Source organism: Haemaphysalis longicornis, unplaced genomic scaffold, assembly GCF_048455015.1.
Source record: "Haemaphysalis longicornis isolate Haplotype H1 unplaced genomic scaffold, Haemaphysalis longicornis Haplotype H1 scaffold_19, whole genome shotgun sequence".
NCBI lineage: Eukaryota > Metazoa > Arthropoda > Arachnida > Ixodida > Ixodidae > Haemaphysalis > Haemaphysalis longicornis.
In genome coordinates, this window is record NW_027526288.1 from 6,950,209 (window position 1) to 6,969,591 (window position 19,383).

The window sequence follows — 19,383 nt, forward strand, 5'->3', positions numbered from 1 at the left end:
AACGGCGCAGCGTTTGTGCCAGAGCACACAGAAGCCGTTGCCGTTCGCGGCCGAAGTCTACGGTAATTTACTTCGAAAACAAGGTGGTATACACAATGACTGGACTATTCATCGTTAACTACTACGAAAAAAAAAACACACTTAATCAACGCGCAGACACCAAAAGCAGCAAGCGTTTGCATGCCAAGAGCTGGCCAAAACGCCGCACGCGCGGCGGCTGGATGACCTTCGTGCGGCGGTGGCGCCTGTAGTGGCGCGCGCGGTCCCTATATGAACCGAGCGCCGAAGTTTCGTTACCAGTAGCCATTGCTGAGAAACAGTTTACAAATGCGTGAAAGGGCGGTGAAGCACTGTGTTCGGGAGTGTCGTCGGCGCGCCTTTACAAAGCGGTGATCGAATAACTGCGGTGATGCTAAGCCTTTTCTGCGTTTCCCGGCCTCGGAGGCACCCTTTCCCCGCGACAGCGCCGCAGCCAAGAAACGCAGGCTGGCCGCCAATCGTATGTGGATATCTTCAATTATTATCATGAGTGAGGATGTTGTATTTGCGGCCACGCTATCTGTCCTTCAAAGGCTCGTTTCCCCTATGCTAGAACTGACGTGCGGTCGCTATAGCATAGCTGACGCGACAAGCAGTGCCACAAAGCTGCAGTACTGGGCGAGCATGCGCGCCGGCTGCTAAAAATGAAAAGCCGGGCGAACCGCCGAGCCGAGTCAATGGCTGCCCGCACCGTAGAGCGCAAGGACACTGACAAGTGTCTCTAAGTTGTCTTCTCCGAGCTTATTAGCTCGTAGAATCCTCAGCGCTTTTCACGCGCGAGGAAAGTAAGAAAGGTAAAGACCTTACAGCCTTCCCAGCACAATTAGGGCCCCTTTAATCTATTTGAAATCACATTTATGACTTAAAGCACGGAAGAACCTTAAGGCCAAATTTATTAGCGGGCTTCAGACGCCGCACCTCCACCTTCGTGCCGCAGTAACTGGAGAAATCACTACCATATGCGCAAGAGGAAGTGCTATTGAAACACACAAGAGACAGCAAGACGGAACTGTGGCTAACTATAGAAAGCATTACGGCTTAACTAATAGAGACAAATTTCGCGTGTTGAATTGGCAGGGAAACGCGTAAACCCTCCCTGAGGCAAAATGGAGTGAGAAATCTAATCGACTGCCTGTCACCGTGTCTGGGAAGGTGTGGGAGCTAGAGGGGGATGGTCGGCTGTTGCTTCGCGCCCGTCGATGAGTACCGGGATACCGCACAGCCGTCCAAACTTTGTTGAGTTCGCAATTCGGGGATGGCTCTTCTGGCCACCGGCACGTCTGCCTCGGCGTCCGGCTTTTAATTAGCTAGCAACCAGATAAGTCTGACCTTTCATTCGTTTGAACAGCTGTGTGCTAAGACTTCCCTCATGCCGGTCACGATGTTGACTGCTCGATGATTCTTGCGATGATTTGGTGGATGGTTTCGTCCTTAGGCGCATGGCTCCTGCCTACTGAGTGGAATTGCAAGAAAAAAGGCGCTCAGTGAGAAAAAATCCGCAAGTTACTAGGAAAGCATAGAAGTTATCATTTGGGGAACAAAACCGAGGTAGAGAAAAACATCCCATCTAAACTGCAAGTGAGTGTGATCCGACAATGATGCGGTGAAAATAGAAAGAAGAAAACAAAAGAAGAACCGAAAGCACAACAGAAAGAAGAAAATAGGCAACAAATGATAGCAAGAAAGAGGTGGCAAGCCCTGTGCCTTCAGGAGAAAGGCAATAAATAAAAACGTGGGCAGTTTTCAGAGGACATCCCAGCAGGATAACATGGCAAATTGCTCCGGGGGCAATCAAAATCTAAAACGAATAACCAACCGCGCGACCAAGATCTCTGTCGCAGAAATGAGTCCACTTTCGCGCCGGCTCATAACACTTCCAAGTACTTTGGTCGTCTTGAGGAAAAACGTCGGCACGAGATCAAAGAGCCTGCATTGATTCTTTTTTGCTGCAAAACTCGCAGAGTGGCGAAGGCTCCAGCTCACACCGATGTATGTACTAACTGCAAAGAATTACTTGAGGCGACCTCGTGAACTCGGGATTGCATGATGCAGCAGTTCTACGGGTACCGGAAGTGCTCGAGCCCCAGATGTACGAGTGAAGACTAGCATTGAAGCAGGCAACATCCGCGGAACCGCGCCCAAGCGGTGAATATGGTAGGCGGAGGAGACTCGAAAGCTGGTTCATCCGACCTGACAGGGCATCGGCAGATTTGTATATTAATCAATGTAGGAGAAAATGCCCGAGAACACAGACCCAAGGATTCGAAGGAGGGTAAGTAAAGTTCCGGTGAACAGGCATCAGAAAGGGAATAAGTGAGGAATATTGCGTAACTTGTGTGGCCCAGCTAACGAAGGTCCAGGACGCGTGATTGACAAACCTGGAAGCCCAGATACACCCACACTAGGGCCATCTACTGGTTCACTCGGAACAATCTATCTATTGCTTTGGGCAAACGCTGAACGATCTACACGGTTCAGCCTTAGTGGCCCAGAAGTAGACTCATGGGTTTTACTTCTGGCGCCTTGGTTCGAGCCCGAATGGTTCATTTTTAAGACCGGCATTTTTTTCAGCAACATGCTTTCTAATGTCAATTCGGGGCATTTTTGTCAAACATAAAGATACTTTTGTATCTTGTAGGTAGGCTTTGCCTGCGAAGTACTTTTTTTTTGTTGAATTCTTCTGGAAAGACGCAGAAAGAGTCTGATTTTTTTTTTCATCCGTGCCTTGCTGTGAACGGGTCTCTGAATCGCTATTTTGTATCTACCCCCCTCAGGACTGTGAATTCAAGTAAATAAATAAAGAATTATTTGGAGTGCTTCTACGCTGTCAGGATAATCAAAACTTCTGAGCAAACAATAATTGCAAAGTTGGGTAACTGAAGAGAAAAGAATCAGTCTAAACCGGGAGAAACATACCGACTGATGCCTTCCTGACCAGTGTTGCCATCGCTGGACGTCAGACATCCGCTAAAAAGCAATGAGAAATCCGCTAGATTCCGCTAGATTCTAAAACATATCCGCTAAATTTCCCGCTAGGGCCTATTTTATTTAAAATAACAGTGCAATTTCGTATGATAAATACCTTTATCGTTCTTAAAAGCTCCCCAAAACTACGAGAGCTGAAATAATATATAAAAGAGTCTTCCAAGGAGTCGAACAAAACACTTCAGGTATCAGTGCTGCGGTGGTCGTCATTGGTCAACCTTATCACAGAAGAGGCTAAAAGTTATAAATGTTCACACTGATGAAAAAAAAGAAAAGAAATCACAGGTCAACGACAAACACATCGAGGTCTTCGTCGCCGCGGTCGTCGTCTGACAAATTCTCCACAGGACCACTGGTACTCGTTGAGGGACCAGAAAGGTGACTTGGTTGCACATACGTTGCAGATGTCCCGATCGCACTAACAACTGCTGCGGGAAGTTCGTAATCAAAACTACTTTTCTGGTGTCACTTCAGTCCCGCTCTTACGGCGAGGATGGAGTTTGTTGTTTCGGGCTTCGGCTTGTTCCTCATCTTGGATTTTACTATGTTAAGCTGACTAAACCTCATCTCTACTTCGGCATTTGAATACGGCAGCCCGAGCATCGACATGGCAAATCCGGCCAGCTCGGCGAACGGGTTTTCACCGCAGGCGTCCTTATAGAAGTGAACTTCACACCAGAACGACTGCGTGGACGATATTTGATTCCAGTCCAGGAGGGTGATTTTGCTCCACTGGTTTTGAATTTTTTTCGATTGTCTCAGAGCCGTTTTGAAACATTACGGATTTGTTTGTCTGAGATAGGCGGAGCAAGTGAACAGGAGCCCTCCTAACCCCTGAAGTTAAGCAATTTCTGCATTTTTAGAGGACACGGAAATGGTTTCTTGCAGGGCGATTTTGAATCGGTGCACTGCGTGAGGTATCCGCCAGAAATCCGCTATGTATAAAAATGGCCCGTCAAAAAATCCACTAGCCGCTAGACTAATTTTTTCCCCGTCAGAATAAAATGAAATCCGCCAGATTTAGCGGAAAATCCGCTAAATTGGCATCACTGTTCCTGACATAACATCAGAAGTTGAACCTTCCAAGCATTAGAGAGGACAAATCGAAGCTCGGATGGGCAGCTGCCTCCGGCTCCACGGGCCCCGTGATGGCTGTCGCCACTTGCACTTATTCTTGGTCGCCTCATTGCCTGGCACATATCTATCTTCTCTTCCCATTACCCCTTCCTTTTCCTGCCCCAACCACCTTTGTACCACTACCTCAACCCATATTTCAACCCCCTTCCCTTCCCTTTCCCTCCCCGCGATACATATGGTGCAGGCTGGGAACCTCTTTCCCTCTCACAGTCACCTCACCTCACCCAAGCGGGAGTTGGCCAAGAAGTTACGGACCCATTAGGGATTTGACCTTTCTTACTTTAGATGCCAAAATTGGAAAAGCAAATATAGAACAGAAACTATTTCTATGATGTAAAATATAGCCAGGAAAAAAACACATGCGAGCGTTTAGTGACTTGTACGCATAGAGAGAGAGAGAGAGAGAGAGAGAGACTTTACTAAAGGAGAGAGTAAACTTTATTAAAGAAGAATAGTCAAGTGGTTGGTTTCATGACCTGTCGCGGAAACTTAAAAGTGCAGGGCGGATACAACATTCCTGTGGCAAAATCATTAGGCGGAAGTGCTTCGTGGTAGGACGTCCAAGGTAGAGAGCGGAAGGTGGAGCAGGTTAAAGGGGCCATGCAGACAAAATACAAGTTTGCTTATTCGAAAGATTTCGTGTTTTGTAGCGCTTGTCCGGAAGCAGACGATGTTGTATTACTTTCCTGGGCTTCTTAAACACAGAAATTTTGGTCTGCCTGTCTGTCTGTCTGTCTGTCTGTCTGTCTGTCTGTCTGTCTGTCTGTCTTTCTGTCTGTCTGTCTGTCAGTCTGTCTGTCTGTCCGTCTGTCTAGGGGGGTAAAGAGAATTTATTATAACCCGTCTGTGACTCGATTCAGCCACCCGGCCAAAGTGAAACAAAAGCTGGGCAATAATCTTATATACCCAGAGTCAAATCTAAACGTCTAATCCGGTGTCCATGTTCATACTTCTCAACATATTTGAAGAAGAAAAAAAATTACGCAAATATAAGGCAGAAAACCAATACATAAGTGATATTGGCAGTATTGCTTTATTAAAAATTTATGGATTCTTGGTTTTTGCGATAGCTAATGAAATACTGCATTAACTGCAGAAAACCGTCGCCTGCTGTTGCCCGCGCTACTATAGCTCCTTGCGGCCTTTAAGAAACCAAACGTTAGCCACAACGAAAGGTTCCATAGGTTCCACATTCCGCTTGGAAAGCTCGTGGAGTAGGGAAACGTGGTTCTGTAAACGTAGTAGTGGAGTGCCTCGATTCACGTGCGTCTCCGCCGTACGGCAGCGCTGGCATATAGGAGCCCGCCTTGGAGCAGTGGAACGCGGTAAATTTTAATTGACAGGAACAAAGCTCTGGCGTGTTATCTTGGAAGGAACGAGACGAGAGAGGAACAGCATGAGAGGCGAGCGGGAAAGAGAAGGCAGGCATTTACTTGGCAGGGTGGCCAATCTACGGTAGTCTTTTCTCGGCATTTGCCAAGAATGGAGAAAATACGCCGCCATTTTTTTACAGAGAAATCGCGCAATCTAAGTTAAAATTTTGATTCGCCCGCCAAAACGTGTGTTTTGATGATGTCTGCAATGACATCACAAGAACAGGCCCTCAAGCCAAACCTGGTGTGCTGCAGAGCCTTGTTTACCGTTAGTCAGCCTACGTGGCGCCACCATACCACGGCGGGCCGTTTTAAGCCTTGGTTTTGTTTTTTGACCGTATTTGTATCTGGCTTGTTTTGGTTCAGGTAGAAAATAATCGTTTCGCAAAACATTGGGTTCGCTCGACAAATATACAGTAATCCCTCGTTATAACGAAGTCAGCGGGACGGCGGAAAATTTCATTATAAGCAGTATTTTGAAACAAGCGACCACACTAAAAAACTCGGCAAAACTAAACTAGTTGAGCTTTAATTGCGCTTAAACTGCGAGGAATAAAAACGCAATGTATTCAGTGGAGCAGAACTTTATTCAGGTGCAAGAAAAGGCAGTGAGCTTTGGCTGTTTCATGTTCTTCCCGGGCGCGAGTAATCCCCGCTCCAATTTGACCAAGACTGGCATCCGAACGCCCCGCAGACTACAGAGCGAATAACGAGGGCAAGGCAGTGGCTACTTTTATATAGGGAGGGGGGGGGGCATCACGGGGGGGGGGGGTAGGGGCATCACGGTGCGGCGCTTTCCAGCTTCGCGCTGGAAAGCGCCGCAAATTCCACGGCTAGAATCTGGGGTTGTATTTGCTAAGATCAAAAAACAATTAACCGCTCCTTGTGGGCACTCAGCGCACGCATGAAAACTGACCCGTTTTGCACTAGGAGCTTTACATGATTATTGGCTATTTTTTCCCGAGGTGTGCAGCCGTGAAGTTTGCAAAACAAGAGTTTTTGGGCGCCCCGCTCTCGATGACACTTCTAATTCTACGGTTCGGGTGTCAGTGTTCGAGCACCGTAGCGTCCACGCCAATGACCAATGTTTAGGAACAAAATTCAGCCACCCTACCACGCATTTTGACCGTTTCTCTTAAATCGGATGGCGCAAATCGGGCATGATGGGCTCGAGAAAATCGCCGGGGAAAGACCAGCTTGAATTGACCCGTCATGTTGACCGCCTGACTCGCTGCTGGGTCGCCGCGGCTCGGCGACGCCGCTCACCACTTCGCTCTAATCGGGTCCAGAACTTCTTACGCTTCGAGTAATGCGGCCCATATGCATGAGTTTGGGTTGATACCGGACCTGAAGAAATTTCGAATGAAGCGATATTTCGAGTCGCTTACGCCAATCGGCCAGTGTCGTTTGACACAACTCCAAGCGCCGCGGTGCTGTACAGCTAAAACAAGCATATATTGCGTGCAGTATACCAACAGCAGTACACATAGGTACTTCTATGTCCACGTGTACTTTCGTAACTTCCACTGATTATCCCACCATGTTTACTGCTGTTGAAGGAATATGCCCTAAATTTAAGCGCAAATAGCTTATTCGGGAAACTTATAAGCCCTGCCTAATTGGCGTGTGCCAGCCTCAGCCGGCAAGGCGCCTCTCTTACGTCTAGGGATTACAACCACCTTCGCCGTGCATGGAAGCCCATGTTTTGTGAATCTCGGATATGCGCGGTAGCAATCACTGAACATCGACGCAAAATCCCCGCATTAAATTTGTCTTCGTAAATCTGGCCTCGCTCCATCCCCTTAATGCCATTTCTGCTATGAACCGGGAAATTTAGCACACTTACTTTTTAATTGCCCAGCTTTTCCCCAGTTCGATGCACACATCTAGAGTCGAGCCTTAAAGGGGCCATGCAGACAAAACACAAATTTGGTTCATTCAAATGATTGCCTTGAGAATAATACTGGCACCACTTTTAATGTAAACGTCGCTCAAATGAGCTATATATTTAGGACAAAAAGGAATGGCTACGAGACCCAATAACTCATTTCCCGCTACACAACATATGATGTCATTTGTGCAAGGTGTGCGATTGGATTTTCTGCAGTGGGTTTTTGAGTTCAACGCCACCAGTGAGGCTTAAAAGCTTCGCTTTAAAATGTCCTCCTTAATCATTTCTAAGCATCTGTCATTTCTGGGGTAAGGGAAGTTTATTATGATATTGTTATTTTAGGCGGAAGATAGTGACCTTCGCCGCTCTCAATTCACCTGTAAACGTGCCGGCATGTTTCGAAATCGGTTGGGAAATCCGAAATAAAAGTGTTAAAAAAGGGACGGGTGAAGAGAAAACACAGCCTGGAGGCTACCGTTCCGAGTGCTACTTCTTTCTCTACCACTTCATCATCTTTTTATACAACAAGTACGTGGGCGATACTATTTCTGCTCGTACTTAACAGACGAGTATATTCGAAGATAAATAAATACATGATCTTTCACAGGGTATTCTTGCTACTCAATGAACCCGATGCGTGCTACGCATACCTTAAACAACACTCGGGGGAATTTCTCGGGAACATTTCCACGGTGTATTTACAAGTCATCGTGCAACAGTTCTTTGTTTGCAGTCAAATTAATTTTGAAGAATAGTCTAGAGGTGGACTTGACAATATATTTCCGTATGAAAAACCTCGCTTCCGAAATGAGAGGCCATTTTTCAGAATGTAGGGCTCCTTCAGATTTTATTGAAAAGGTGCAATGGCACTAGATTTGAAATAAAGTGATACCGCATAAGACGGGACGGGCAGAGCAAATGAAATCTTATGGTTGCAAGTAAGCGCAAGTTTTCGTCTACTTTTCTTCCGTCCCTTCTGGTGCGGTGTCGCCTTCGTTTAACATTATGCACGAACCAGCCGAAGTTTGAAATCTTTTGAAGCAGTACTAGATCTCGGGAGCCCTGCAGAGCTACTCCTCTCCGGCAAAAATAAGTACTAATACGGCTCATTCGCTGAGTTCGGCTATCGTCGTTGCTTCTCCGCACGTCTTGGTATCCGGGTTGTACGCGCAGCCGACGGTAGCGAGGTATTCGCTGGCGCAGTCCCCACCGTTGCGACCCAACAGGTTGGCCTCCAGGGTGATGGCGCTCTCGTCGCCTCCTGCATCAGCTTTCTGGAGGCAGTCGCCTGCAATTTGGGCCGCTCGCCTCGCCATCGTGGAGTTGTTGCACAGGTTCACAGCCCGGCTGTTGCCGAGGCAGTTGAAGTACCTGCAGCAGCAACACCAATGGCCGGTACGTCGGTCAAAGAGAACCGTCCGGCCTTATTCTATTTGGAGCAGCAGTAAAATTACGAGCCATTCCACTTTGGGAAGCTGTAAATTGAGTTCTCAACCAGGCAGCACACACAATCAACATCGGATGCGCTCACAGCCCAGCAGTTTCATCTTGTTCCTCTCCGTTTCCACTCGTCTCAACTATACCGTGATGCATGTCCTTTTTGTACCATCTTACTGGCCTCACTTCGGCGCACTCTGTGGGCATGCCCATCGATCCCCCGCATCGGCGTTGATGCGGGGGATCACCCGCATCACTTAACCATCACTTACATCAACCATCACCCGCATCAGTTAACCATCATCATGGGAAGCCGCTCTGACCGACCAAGAGCCTCCGGACAAGGACAGTTCCGCTTGCGGAGGACCCCGCATGGACCCGTTCTGATGCGCTGCACCCGTAAAGACTAGCCCATAGACCCTTGAGCAGCTGGAAGTTTCGAAAATAAAGTTATCTCTCTCTCTCTCTCCCCTAACCGATATGTGGGTGGACTTGATGACCAGGGATGACCTGGAAGCCCAGCAGCTGCTGCTCTCCAGGGCAGTGACCGCAATTACCTAACCTGGGTTCCCGAACTGACGAATCTAAAACCATTGTCTGCGAGATAAAAGTTATCTACTACTACTACTACTACTACTACTACTACTACTACTACTACTACTACTACTAGTACCAGTACTACTACTACTACTACTACTACTACTACTACTACTACTCCTTTTATTACTCGTTCCATGTCCAGTTGGGCCGATCTAAGTTATCTTTTTGGTTGTTTAGTAAGGCGCCAAGTTTCAGGTCCGTATGTCATCACCGGCCGTGAACACTGGTTCTATATTCTATTTAGGGAGGGAGCTAGCTTACTTTCCATTATTTGACAGTGCTTACCGAGTGTTCCCCTGCCCATACCTATTCTATGCCGGGTTTCTGTCTCGTGGTTGGGGGTCAGCACTAACCATTTATTCGAGGTAATTATATTGTCGTACTTTTTCTAGCTCTTTTTGTACAAAGCTGAAGGGGGCGCTAACGGCATGGTTATTCCTCAATACTTTCCATTTATTCATGTTTATTATTAGTCTCAGGGCCATGCTTTCTGATTGTACTTCCTCAAGCGCTTTTTGCAGATGTTTTGGAGTCTCACTCAGCTACACTACAGTTAAACCTGGATATAACGAAGTTCACAAAATTCGAAATTTTTCGCTACATCCAGCTTTCCGTTACACGCAGGCTTCGAGTTAAGGCTCGCGGGAATGAAGCAGAAACGAAGCCAAACTGCTAGACATCAGTGAGAACGAGCTCACACTTTAAATGATTAATTTCACATAGAAAAATTGCGTGATTAGCGCCCGCTGCACTACCACGATCTTAGTCCCTACACGGCACTCCAAAGAAACAAGGTAACTTACCGCTGTATTCACAAACGTACCTTAAGTATCTCTTTTGCCTTTTGACACTTTTCGGTGCCTTAACCCTGCTCAAGTACCAAGCTTACGCTGAAATTGTGCCTTTTCGCGTACTTGATGCTTTTTGGCACATTCAAAATTGTTGAGAGGGTGCTAGCTGGGATACTGTACCGGGCTGCGACTTTCTTCTTTCTAGGCGGCGTAGATGGCATTTAAATTGCGAGGTTGTCTTAAAAAGACAAAACTTTTTGTTTTCTGGCCGCAGAACTCACCACCGACAAGCCGACACCACATATAGCAGTATAGACGTGCGACTACACCCCGACAGGACGGCGTAGCCCCTCAAAACTCAAGTCTCGAACCGAAACCCCACTCGCACATGGAAACGTGCACGGTAGTATGCGGCGCGGGCGACAAAAAAAAGTGAAGTGCCGTTACTCTTGCGAGCTGGGGTGGTTTCCCGCTACACAATAAAACCTAGAAGTGAATGCTAGGTTAGCCACGGGATGGCGCTAGCCTCTCCGATCATCATCGTCATCATGACGAATTTTGTTGTAAGCGATTACATTGGATTGGATTGGAAAAACTTTATTGATGCCTGCAGTGCGCGCTTTCGCGCGTAGACTGGGCCTACGTCGTCCTCGTGGCGGGCGTGTGGCGCTTCCCCGCTGGCCGTTGCCGGCTCCCCGGGTTCCTGCCTGGCCAGCGCCTCGTGGGCCTGCTGGACGGCCCATAGTTGTTCTTCTTGGTTGTTGCTCATCGTCGCGGCCTCTAGTCGTGTCGATATGCGTCCTGATTTAGCCTCGTCTGGATTCATGATATAATCCGACAACATGTGTGCAAAAGTGGCCGTCTCCTTGCGGCATGTCTTGCACTTGTCGTTCTGGTGTGACTCAGGATACATTCTGTGGAGAAGTGCCGGGCTCGGCAGCGTGCCCGTTTGTAGTCGCCTGAATACAACGGCCTGCGACCTGTTTAGCCCCGTGCAGGGCTTTCTTGATGGCTCCTTACAGTAGGGCTAGTATTCGCTAAATTACTTTCTTCTCCGGCAGATTTCTGAGTAAAAGTGCAAAAAAAAAAAAACAGCGACTGATGAGCTTGCCAACTTCGTTACATCAAGGTTACCCGCCGCAACGTTTCGTTACACAGAGGTCGCAAACACTTCGGCTTCAATGTGGCTTGCAATGGAGAATTCAAAAACTTCATTAAATCCAGGAAATCGTTACATAGAGGTTCGTTATATCCAGGTTTAACTGCATGTCATCTGCAAATCTCAGTTGACTGAAGTTATCTCTGTGCACACTAAATCCTGTGTTTTCCGAGTCAAGCTTTCTGAATACCCCCTCCAGACATGGTGGGAACATTTTGGCGAAATAATATCTTGCTGTCTTACTCACTTCCGTATGGGGAATTCATGGCTTTTCTTGTGAAATGCTATCCTGCCCGTACATCCCTTATATATGTCGTCGAAAGTCTTATTTAGGTCTCTTCTGTTCCCTGGTCCTTTAGTGCTTTTCACGGCTGCGGTTTGCACTAAGTCAAACACTTTCCCATATTTTGTAAATGTCATGCAAAGGGGTTTAGTGTATTCTGCGGATTGTTTCATCACTTGATTGACAACATGACTGGGATCCGTGGTTGAGTACACCTTCCTAAACCCACCCTGCTCCCTGGGTTGTTGGAAATCCAGGTTGTCTCCAATGCGGTTTACTATAACTTTGGTAAAGAGCTTGTAAACAACTGCGAGTAGACTGTAGGGCATGTAATTCTTAAAGGGACAATGAAGTGAATTTGTCAAGCTCGCGTTTTTGCTTGCACTGCGTAGACTGGCTCAAATGAACACACTTTTCATCGTTTATCCGAGCGATAAGGCGGTATTTATTTGATAAAGCCTGCAAGAAGAAAAACTACCATGCGTGGTTTGCGGCGGCTGCACCAACTACCCGCAGTGACGTTAGGCAAAGATGCTACGTGATTGGACGATGTGCAAGATTAGCATTCAAACCAATTTCGGTTTCGGTTCTGTGAAACAACATGCTTTGCATCCGAAGTTATCGTTGGATGGGCATTCTCGTCTCGATATCTTAATAATCGCCATACCGTGCTTCTGCCATGTTGTCAGCTGCAAAATGCGTAAAATAAGCCTACCAGGACGGTTTGGAATCGTAGCAATCACTAGCCGAAGCCAACGCAGTGCATGAACGCCCTCCGTGTCACCGCAGACGCTCAAATACCATGCGATCTGCCCCATTTTTTGAGTTTGCCTCACTTATGCCTGTATCGTAAAAAGCCTGTTCGCACCCGCACAAGGGTCTGCTGATTCTGGCCTACACCCACTGCCCCCAAGCAGTCGCAAACGAGAACTCCCTAGCGCGTCATTGTCGGTCTGCGCGCGTTCAGCGAACTCGCTCTTAGAGCAATGAACGTTACAGCGCAAAAATGGTGAATTCAGTGTGAAAAAACATCGTTCGAAAACGAAGAAATTAACTTACAAAAACAAAGGGTGTACTCTCGGGGACTCGAACTTGCGGCTTGCAAACTACATACCTAGCGCTACAATATAAAGAATATAATGTATAACCAGTTTACATTTTATTTAATTTTAGCATTGCAAGCAGCTTGGATGACTGTTTGTTGTGTAGCACTTGTGCAATTAGTGTCCCTCAAATTTCAACAATATCTTATGTCTATCAATTGCATTTATTAGACGAAAAAGTGTTCACAGATGTGTGGTCGTGCTGCTGACCGCTGTGCTTGTTCACCCAGCGCAAAAAAGTGCTTCCTACACTAAAAGTTTCGGTTGATTGTATATTCTTAGTACCTATATTAACTTTGCTTACTCTTCCACCGCCTTCAATTGGCCTTAGATTTTCCTACTAGCGCACCAGTCAGCGAAGAGTCGCACGTACGCTTGTGCAGCGCTTGTGTGGAGCGACCCGGACTTGGAGCTTGATACAGTGTATAAACTAACAAACTAAATAAATGCACATTCTTCCATTCACAAACGTGCCGTGGCTTAGTTTCAACTGAGCGAACAAATTGCGAATACCCGTCGGCAGCCGGTGGACTAAACGCTGGGCCGACTGACTCTGTCGGAAGGTCACGAGCCGTGCAGTAGCGCAGTCAAGCCAAGTGATTTTTTTTCCTTACGTCACATGAAAACACCACAGAAAATGAGCGAGTATGCAGAGAAGAGGACCGCATTTTCAGATTGGTGTAGCGCAGTAAAGCCAGTCGAATTGAGTAGCGCAGTGAAACCAATCCGGTTTTTCTGACGTCATACAAAACGCCACCGAAAATGAACGAGGATGCAGAGGGGAGGACAGAATTTTCGAATTGATTTTTCTGGTGAATAAAGTAGCGTAAACGCAGCGAGGGCGGTCGAAACATGGCCTACAGACTCCAGACTACAATTTGCGCTCGTAACCTCGCAACGTTTACAAATCACTTCGGTGTCCCTTTAAGGGCGTTGGTGACTACATTTTTATGAATCAGAATAATGTTGGCGTTTTTCGAGGCTATGGGTACGTTTTGGAATCCTAATCATTCTGGTAATAGTTCAGAAAGCTTTTTCGGAACTATATCTTCTGCTTCCTTCAAGAAATATATGGTTATGCCGTCGTCGCCTGCAAGTTTTCCTCTTTTCATGCACTTGAAAACCTTTCCTACTTCCTACCCGCCGCGGTGGCTCAGTGGCTAAGGCGTTACGCTGCTGAGCACGAGATCGCGGGTTCGATTCCCGGCCGCGGCGGCCGCTTTTCTGATGGAGGCTAAAAGCAAAAACGCCCGTGTGTACAAGATTTCGGCGCACGTTAAAGATCCCCTGGTGGTCAAAATTAATCCGTAGCCCTAGACTATGGTGCGCCTAATCGTCTGCATTGCGTCGGCGCGTTAAACCCCACAATCAATCAATCAATCAATCAATCAATCTTTCCTACTTCCTCTTTAGTAACTGATGGTACGTCACAAGCCAAGCATGTACTCTGCTTATCTTCCCCTGATCAAAAGCCGCTAGCATACAGTCTGGTGCAGAATCGTTTTGCTACCTTTATTATCTCGTCCATGTTTTGCGCAATGTCACCCTGCTCGTCTTTTAGTGCGTACATTCTCTCTCTGCCAATGGCAACCTTCCGCTTACTTGCTTTGAAACTCCACCCCATTTGCAGCGTTGCCTTTATCACTGCCATGTTATATGCACAAATACCGCTTGTTTTACTTTTGTTAATCAATTTAGACAGCGCTGTTAACTCAACGTGATCCACAGCACTTGACACCTTCATGCGCTTACGCTTCGGAATTAATCCCTTCGTTTTCTTAGTCAGTTTCTCTGTTTCATTCCCACGTACTTCTTCACCCCCTGCTGGTGCAGAGTCTGTCATTGCTGTAATTAGAGTATCATTTAGCTTGTCTCCACTATCTTCGTTCTCCTCGTTGGAAGGGCGAATTTGTTTTAGATAGTTATTTTATTCTCCTCCGCCCGCGCTCTGACAGACTTCATGCAGGGTTTCTTCCTTTTCACGAGTTTCCTTGTTTTTAATTTGAGATTCACGATTACCTTGCATCCAGCCATCCTGTGATTGCTGCTCGAAACCTTACTTAGAACTTTTAGTTAGGAGTAACAATACGGATTGGAGCATTAATGGTGGGACTAAAACTTAGGGACCTGAAACTAGCTTCGTGGATCGGGGAACAAACTCGAGTAGATAATATCTTATTTTATGTAAAAAAAAGAAATGGACTTGGGCTGGCCATATAGTGAGACGAACCGACGACCGGTGGACAATTAAGGTAACCAAGAGATGATGGGTCTAAAAGAAGGGGAAGGCCATTACCCCGAAGGAGCGATGAAATACGGAACTTCGGTGGCCAACAGTGGACTCGAGGGGTGCAGGACAGGACCTGTTGGAATTGAATGGGAGAGGCCTTCCCACTGCAGTGGTCCTGAGTAGGTTGTTGTTGTGGATGATGATGATGATGCCTAGTACTGCCACTACGACGTCCTCAGCTACGCCGAGGTGCAGAACAAATTTCAACAGTCTACAACCTCATTTATTGTCTCCATCAAGGGTCATCGGGACGGAACGTACGCACACACATCTATTGTTTTGTCTTTCTGGTTTTATATACGTCCTTCCGAACGAATATCACCGCCCTGAATAGCCGGATGAATATAGACATGCATGATGTTTAGGTTGGCACGTCAGTAGGGGAGAGCGGAAGGAAAAGAAAGTAGTCCCGCATGCACCTGGGAATGACGACAGAGAGAACGCGGTGTAAGTGGCCTGCAGCTTTCACACAGCGGCAGAACTTTGACAAACGTTTCGTGTTTCTCCAAAGTGTGGATCTCAGTAACAGAAAGCAAGCTAGCATGTAAACAAAGAAACAAACAAACAAACAAGCAAGCAAGCAAACACGCACGCACGCATGCAAGCAAGCAAGCAACCAAGCAAACAAGCAAGCAACCAAGCAAGCAAGCAAACAAACAAACAAACAAACGAACGAAGGAATGAACAAACAAACAAAAAAACCCGTACACGAACGCCTTGCTATGTGGAAGGCCTCCGTCGCACTTCAAAGACAAGTGGAGACTCGGAAGTTGTTGATAAGAAACCAAAAAACCGTAAAGTACTCTAAAAAAATTTACCCTGAGTACAGCGGCTTTTTCTTTAACACGCATAGATAATCAGCGTCTGTGAGAACAAACTTTGCAACAAAAGAAGTTTTGTCACATAGCGATTTCGCTGAAAAATTCGGGGCACTATCCTTGAGAAATTGCGCGACGCTCCAGCGTTGCCATTTTTTTCTGAATACGTTGTTAAAATTGTAATAAAATTAAACCCAGTTTCACATTGTGTGAAATCGGGTGAAACAGCAGAGCTGTCGTTCTCTTGTGTCGGCTCAAAAGTCAACGGCCGCAAGCCGAAAAACGGCAGCGCCGTAGCCACGCAAATTCTGTGATTCGCGCAACAAAATCTGCAGGTAAGCATGAGTGGAGGGAGGCTCCCTCCCCTTTTCCTCCATTAGCGAGAGAAAGAGAAACCAGCTCCTGGGATGCCACTGCACCCACCCACCGATAGAGGCATCCGGCGGGTCTGGGAACCTGCTTCCACCCCTGCGTGACGCACGACTTACACCAGACGGACAAAGCTCGACCTAGAACCGCTGTGCCTTTACATTCGATGTCTTATAGCGTGAAGGTACACTGCGCTGAAATTTTCGACAACGGAGAATTGCTGCCACTTAATAATACACATGAAAAGAGTGGTACAGTTAAACCTGGATTTGGCGAACCTTTAATTAACGAATTACTGGATTTAACAAATTTTTTTTAATTCGTCGTTGCCAGCCCCATAGAAGCCCTCTGTGTAACAAAGGCGTCGTGGTGGTTAACCTTGATGTAACGGACTCGATGAGGTAATCAGTTATTGTTTTTGCACTTTTACTAAAAAATCGGCCGGAGAAATGCACTAATACACCGAATATTAGCGCTACTTTAAGGAGCCAGCAGCTACTACGAAAGCATCGAGAATCGTCAAAGTCAAAGTTGGTCATGATGATGACGATAATTCTCATGAAGATAAACATAGGGGCTGGCGCCATACCATGGCTATGGAGCACCAACTTTAACCTTTGCTTCAATAGTTTGTATTCACTGGTGAGGCCCGCATTCAGGCAACCATGGGAGTGTGCCGTCACTGGTTACGTCGGGCTCCGCGAGGTGGCGGTACGTGTCCGTGCTGTACAAGCACATGATTTGTGATGGATGTTCCAAGCTCTACCCCACCGAACGCAAAGTAATGCCTCGACTCCAATGCGGGTGCGATTAATTGCATCTCTGTTGACACCACCGTTGATAATCGGGTTGAAACGGAGCAGACGACACACGCCGGTTTTTTTTTTTTTTTTCTTCGGCGTGCGGGCACTGTGGCACAAGCCGCGCCATGTCTGTGGCGGTACGGCCATGTCCGTGGCTGTTTCCAGTGTTTCCAAGCGAAAAAATTAACAGCGAAACTTTTTAATGAATACTACCTATAACTTTACCCCGGTGGCAAGAGTAACGACACGCCAATTTTTTTTCGCCCGCACCGCAAACTACCTTGCATTTCCCTGTGTGTGTGCACGCTGTGTCGGTTAGAGACCAAAGTTTTGAGGTGCTAGGCCTGCCTTGTCGGCGTGTAGTTGCGCGTCTACTCTTCACTGCTATCTGTGGTGTCGGTTCTCCAGTGATGAACTCTGCTGCCAGAAAATGAAAAGTTTTCTCTTTTCAAGACAAGCTCGCATTTTGAAATGCCGCCACCGCCTGGTACAGGATCCCAGCTAGAACCCTCAACAATTTTGTGTACAAAAAACAGGATCAAGTTCAGTTCAAGCATCAATCTGGTTTGCTTCTTGAAATGCGTTAGGACCGAAAATTGTCAAAAGGCGACAGCTATACACAAGTAACCTTTGTGAATACGGGGGTGAAGACGGCAACGTTTGTGAAGACGGCACTTCTTTGGAGCTCAGTGCAGCGATGAAGCTCGTACGGAAGCAGCAGTCGCGGATCACGGTTTTTCACTGTGAAATAAATCCTTCAAGGCATTTACAATGATGTCTAGCATTCTTAGTTTGTTTCTGCTTCATTCACGGGATCCTTAACTCGAACCCTACACGTAACAAGAAATTGCGAACTTTCCTTAACCTTGTTATATCGAGGTTTAACTGTAACTTGCGTTATACTTGCAAGACTGCTTTCGCGAGCGCTAGGTTGTACTCTCTAGAGGCGGAACCGTTGGGGAATTTCATCGCGAGGGGGCAACGACTGCTCTGGCTGTGGCAGCGCCATGGCCTCTCGCGAGCTGCGAAACCATGCGGCCGTTAAGAACTTGTTTCTGCTTTCACTTTTTTTTCAAGAGGGTTAAACTCAGGTCAAGTGTTTGGGCAGCGTTGGACCCCACGATTGCTTCAACCCGCAGGGAGACACTGGCCAACCACGTCACCGCGATACATCAATGTGGAATAATATGATAAATTAGCATGCATCAAGACAGCGACATACTGGGCTGTAGGTTAGGGAGTCTTCGTACAATACTGGCACGAAATTGTAGATTCAGGGTGGAACTGCCTGGACAGTCGATCGCTACGGCTCCAATGTCTGATCTCGCTACCTGAGGATGGTCTTTTGTACTAACTTATGTCTAGAGTTGATCATCATTCATTTTCCCGTCATGGACGCCTGTTTTCCTGCTCTTCATTGCAAGTGCCAAAGAATGGATGGATCTTACTCCAAGAAACCGAACCAAAAAAACGTCACTGTAGGTGGTACTAAAATAAAAAAAACACTATGAAAAATAGGGAAAGCTTACTTGTTACAGTTGGTGCAATTGGCCTTCCACATTTCTCTGTTCGTGACAAACACCCTCAAGTAGGCGCATTGGCCGTCGCCAGGAAGCAGCATCGCCAAATCATCTGCTGCAAGCATGCATCGCACCACGGCAATGTTCCATGGCTCACTGGTCGCTCCGATAGCTGACGCCAACAGGCAGGCTAGCAGCAGTGTCGGATGCATCTTGGTACTGGGACTCCACCCCTTTCGCAAGCGTCGTTCCAGTAACAAAAGCGTTGTTTCTCGTCTCAGAAGGGCTTGCGCGAAACGTTCTTGGGCGCGGTGCTGTTTCAGGGTTACACACACGTCTTGACGAAGCCTAATGCAATCGTCGAAATGCGCCGACTGCGGTTCGCTCTCTTGAAGCTAAGGTAAAATAAAGTGCGTCGTAGTGAGGGGGAGACCACGGGAAAGCACTTTGGTGAGAATGGTGGAGCTGTCTATTTATTCCTGGGGTGGGCAAGGGAGTGAAGCGGGGAAGAGGACGGAGGGAGAAAATTTGACAGAGTAGGTGGGAGGAGGTAGGATAACCAGGCTCGGAGAATAAGAGGGAAGGTCATGTGAAGCGCAGGTGAAGAAGTAGCAGAAGGGGAAAGGGCGCTGAGAGGTCCAGGAAAGAGGTAAGGAGCCAAAGAGGAGAGTGGCGGCAGGGAGAGAGGAAGAGGTGGAATGCTCGACAGAAGGTCAGTGTAGGAGGAGGGGAAACGTGAGTATTTGAGGAGAGAATTCGAAAAGAGGGGAAGCGGGGAGAGCGGA

The 19,383-nt window shown here is 47.2% G+C and overlaps 1 protein-coding gene across 1 annotated transcript; it reads right to left on the minus strand.

The window, feature by feature from the left end:
* Positions 1-6,123: 6,123 nt before the first annotated feature.
* Positions 6,124-19,145, minus strand: LOC144166791 (uncharacterized). Its single transcript, XM_077696279.1, has 2 exons — positions 18,608-19,145; positions 6,124-8,796 (listed from the first exon to the last, which is right to left on the minus strand). The coding sequence occupies exons 1-2, from the start codon at positions 18,808-18,810 to the stop codon at positions 8,532-8,534; spliced, it is 468 nt and encodes a 155-aa protein (XP_077552405.1). The 5' UTR covers positions 18,811-19,145; the 3' UTR covers positions 6,124-8,531.
* Between the last annotated feature and the right edge of the window lie 238 nt (positions 19,146-19,383).

Coding starts and splice junctions, on each gene's coding strand:
- LOC144166791 (XM_077696279.1), bottom strand. CDS start 18,810: ATGCATCCGACACTGCTGCTAGCCTGCCTGTTGGCGTCAGCTATCGGA. Junction 8,797..18,607: donor AATTGCACCAACTGTAACAA/GTAAGCTTTCCC, acceptor TTGCTGCTGCAG/GTACTTCAACTGCCTCGGCA.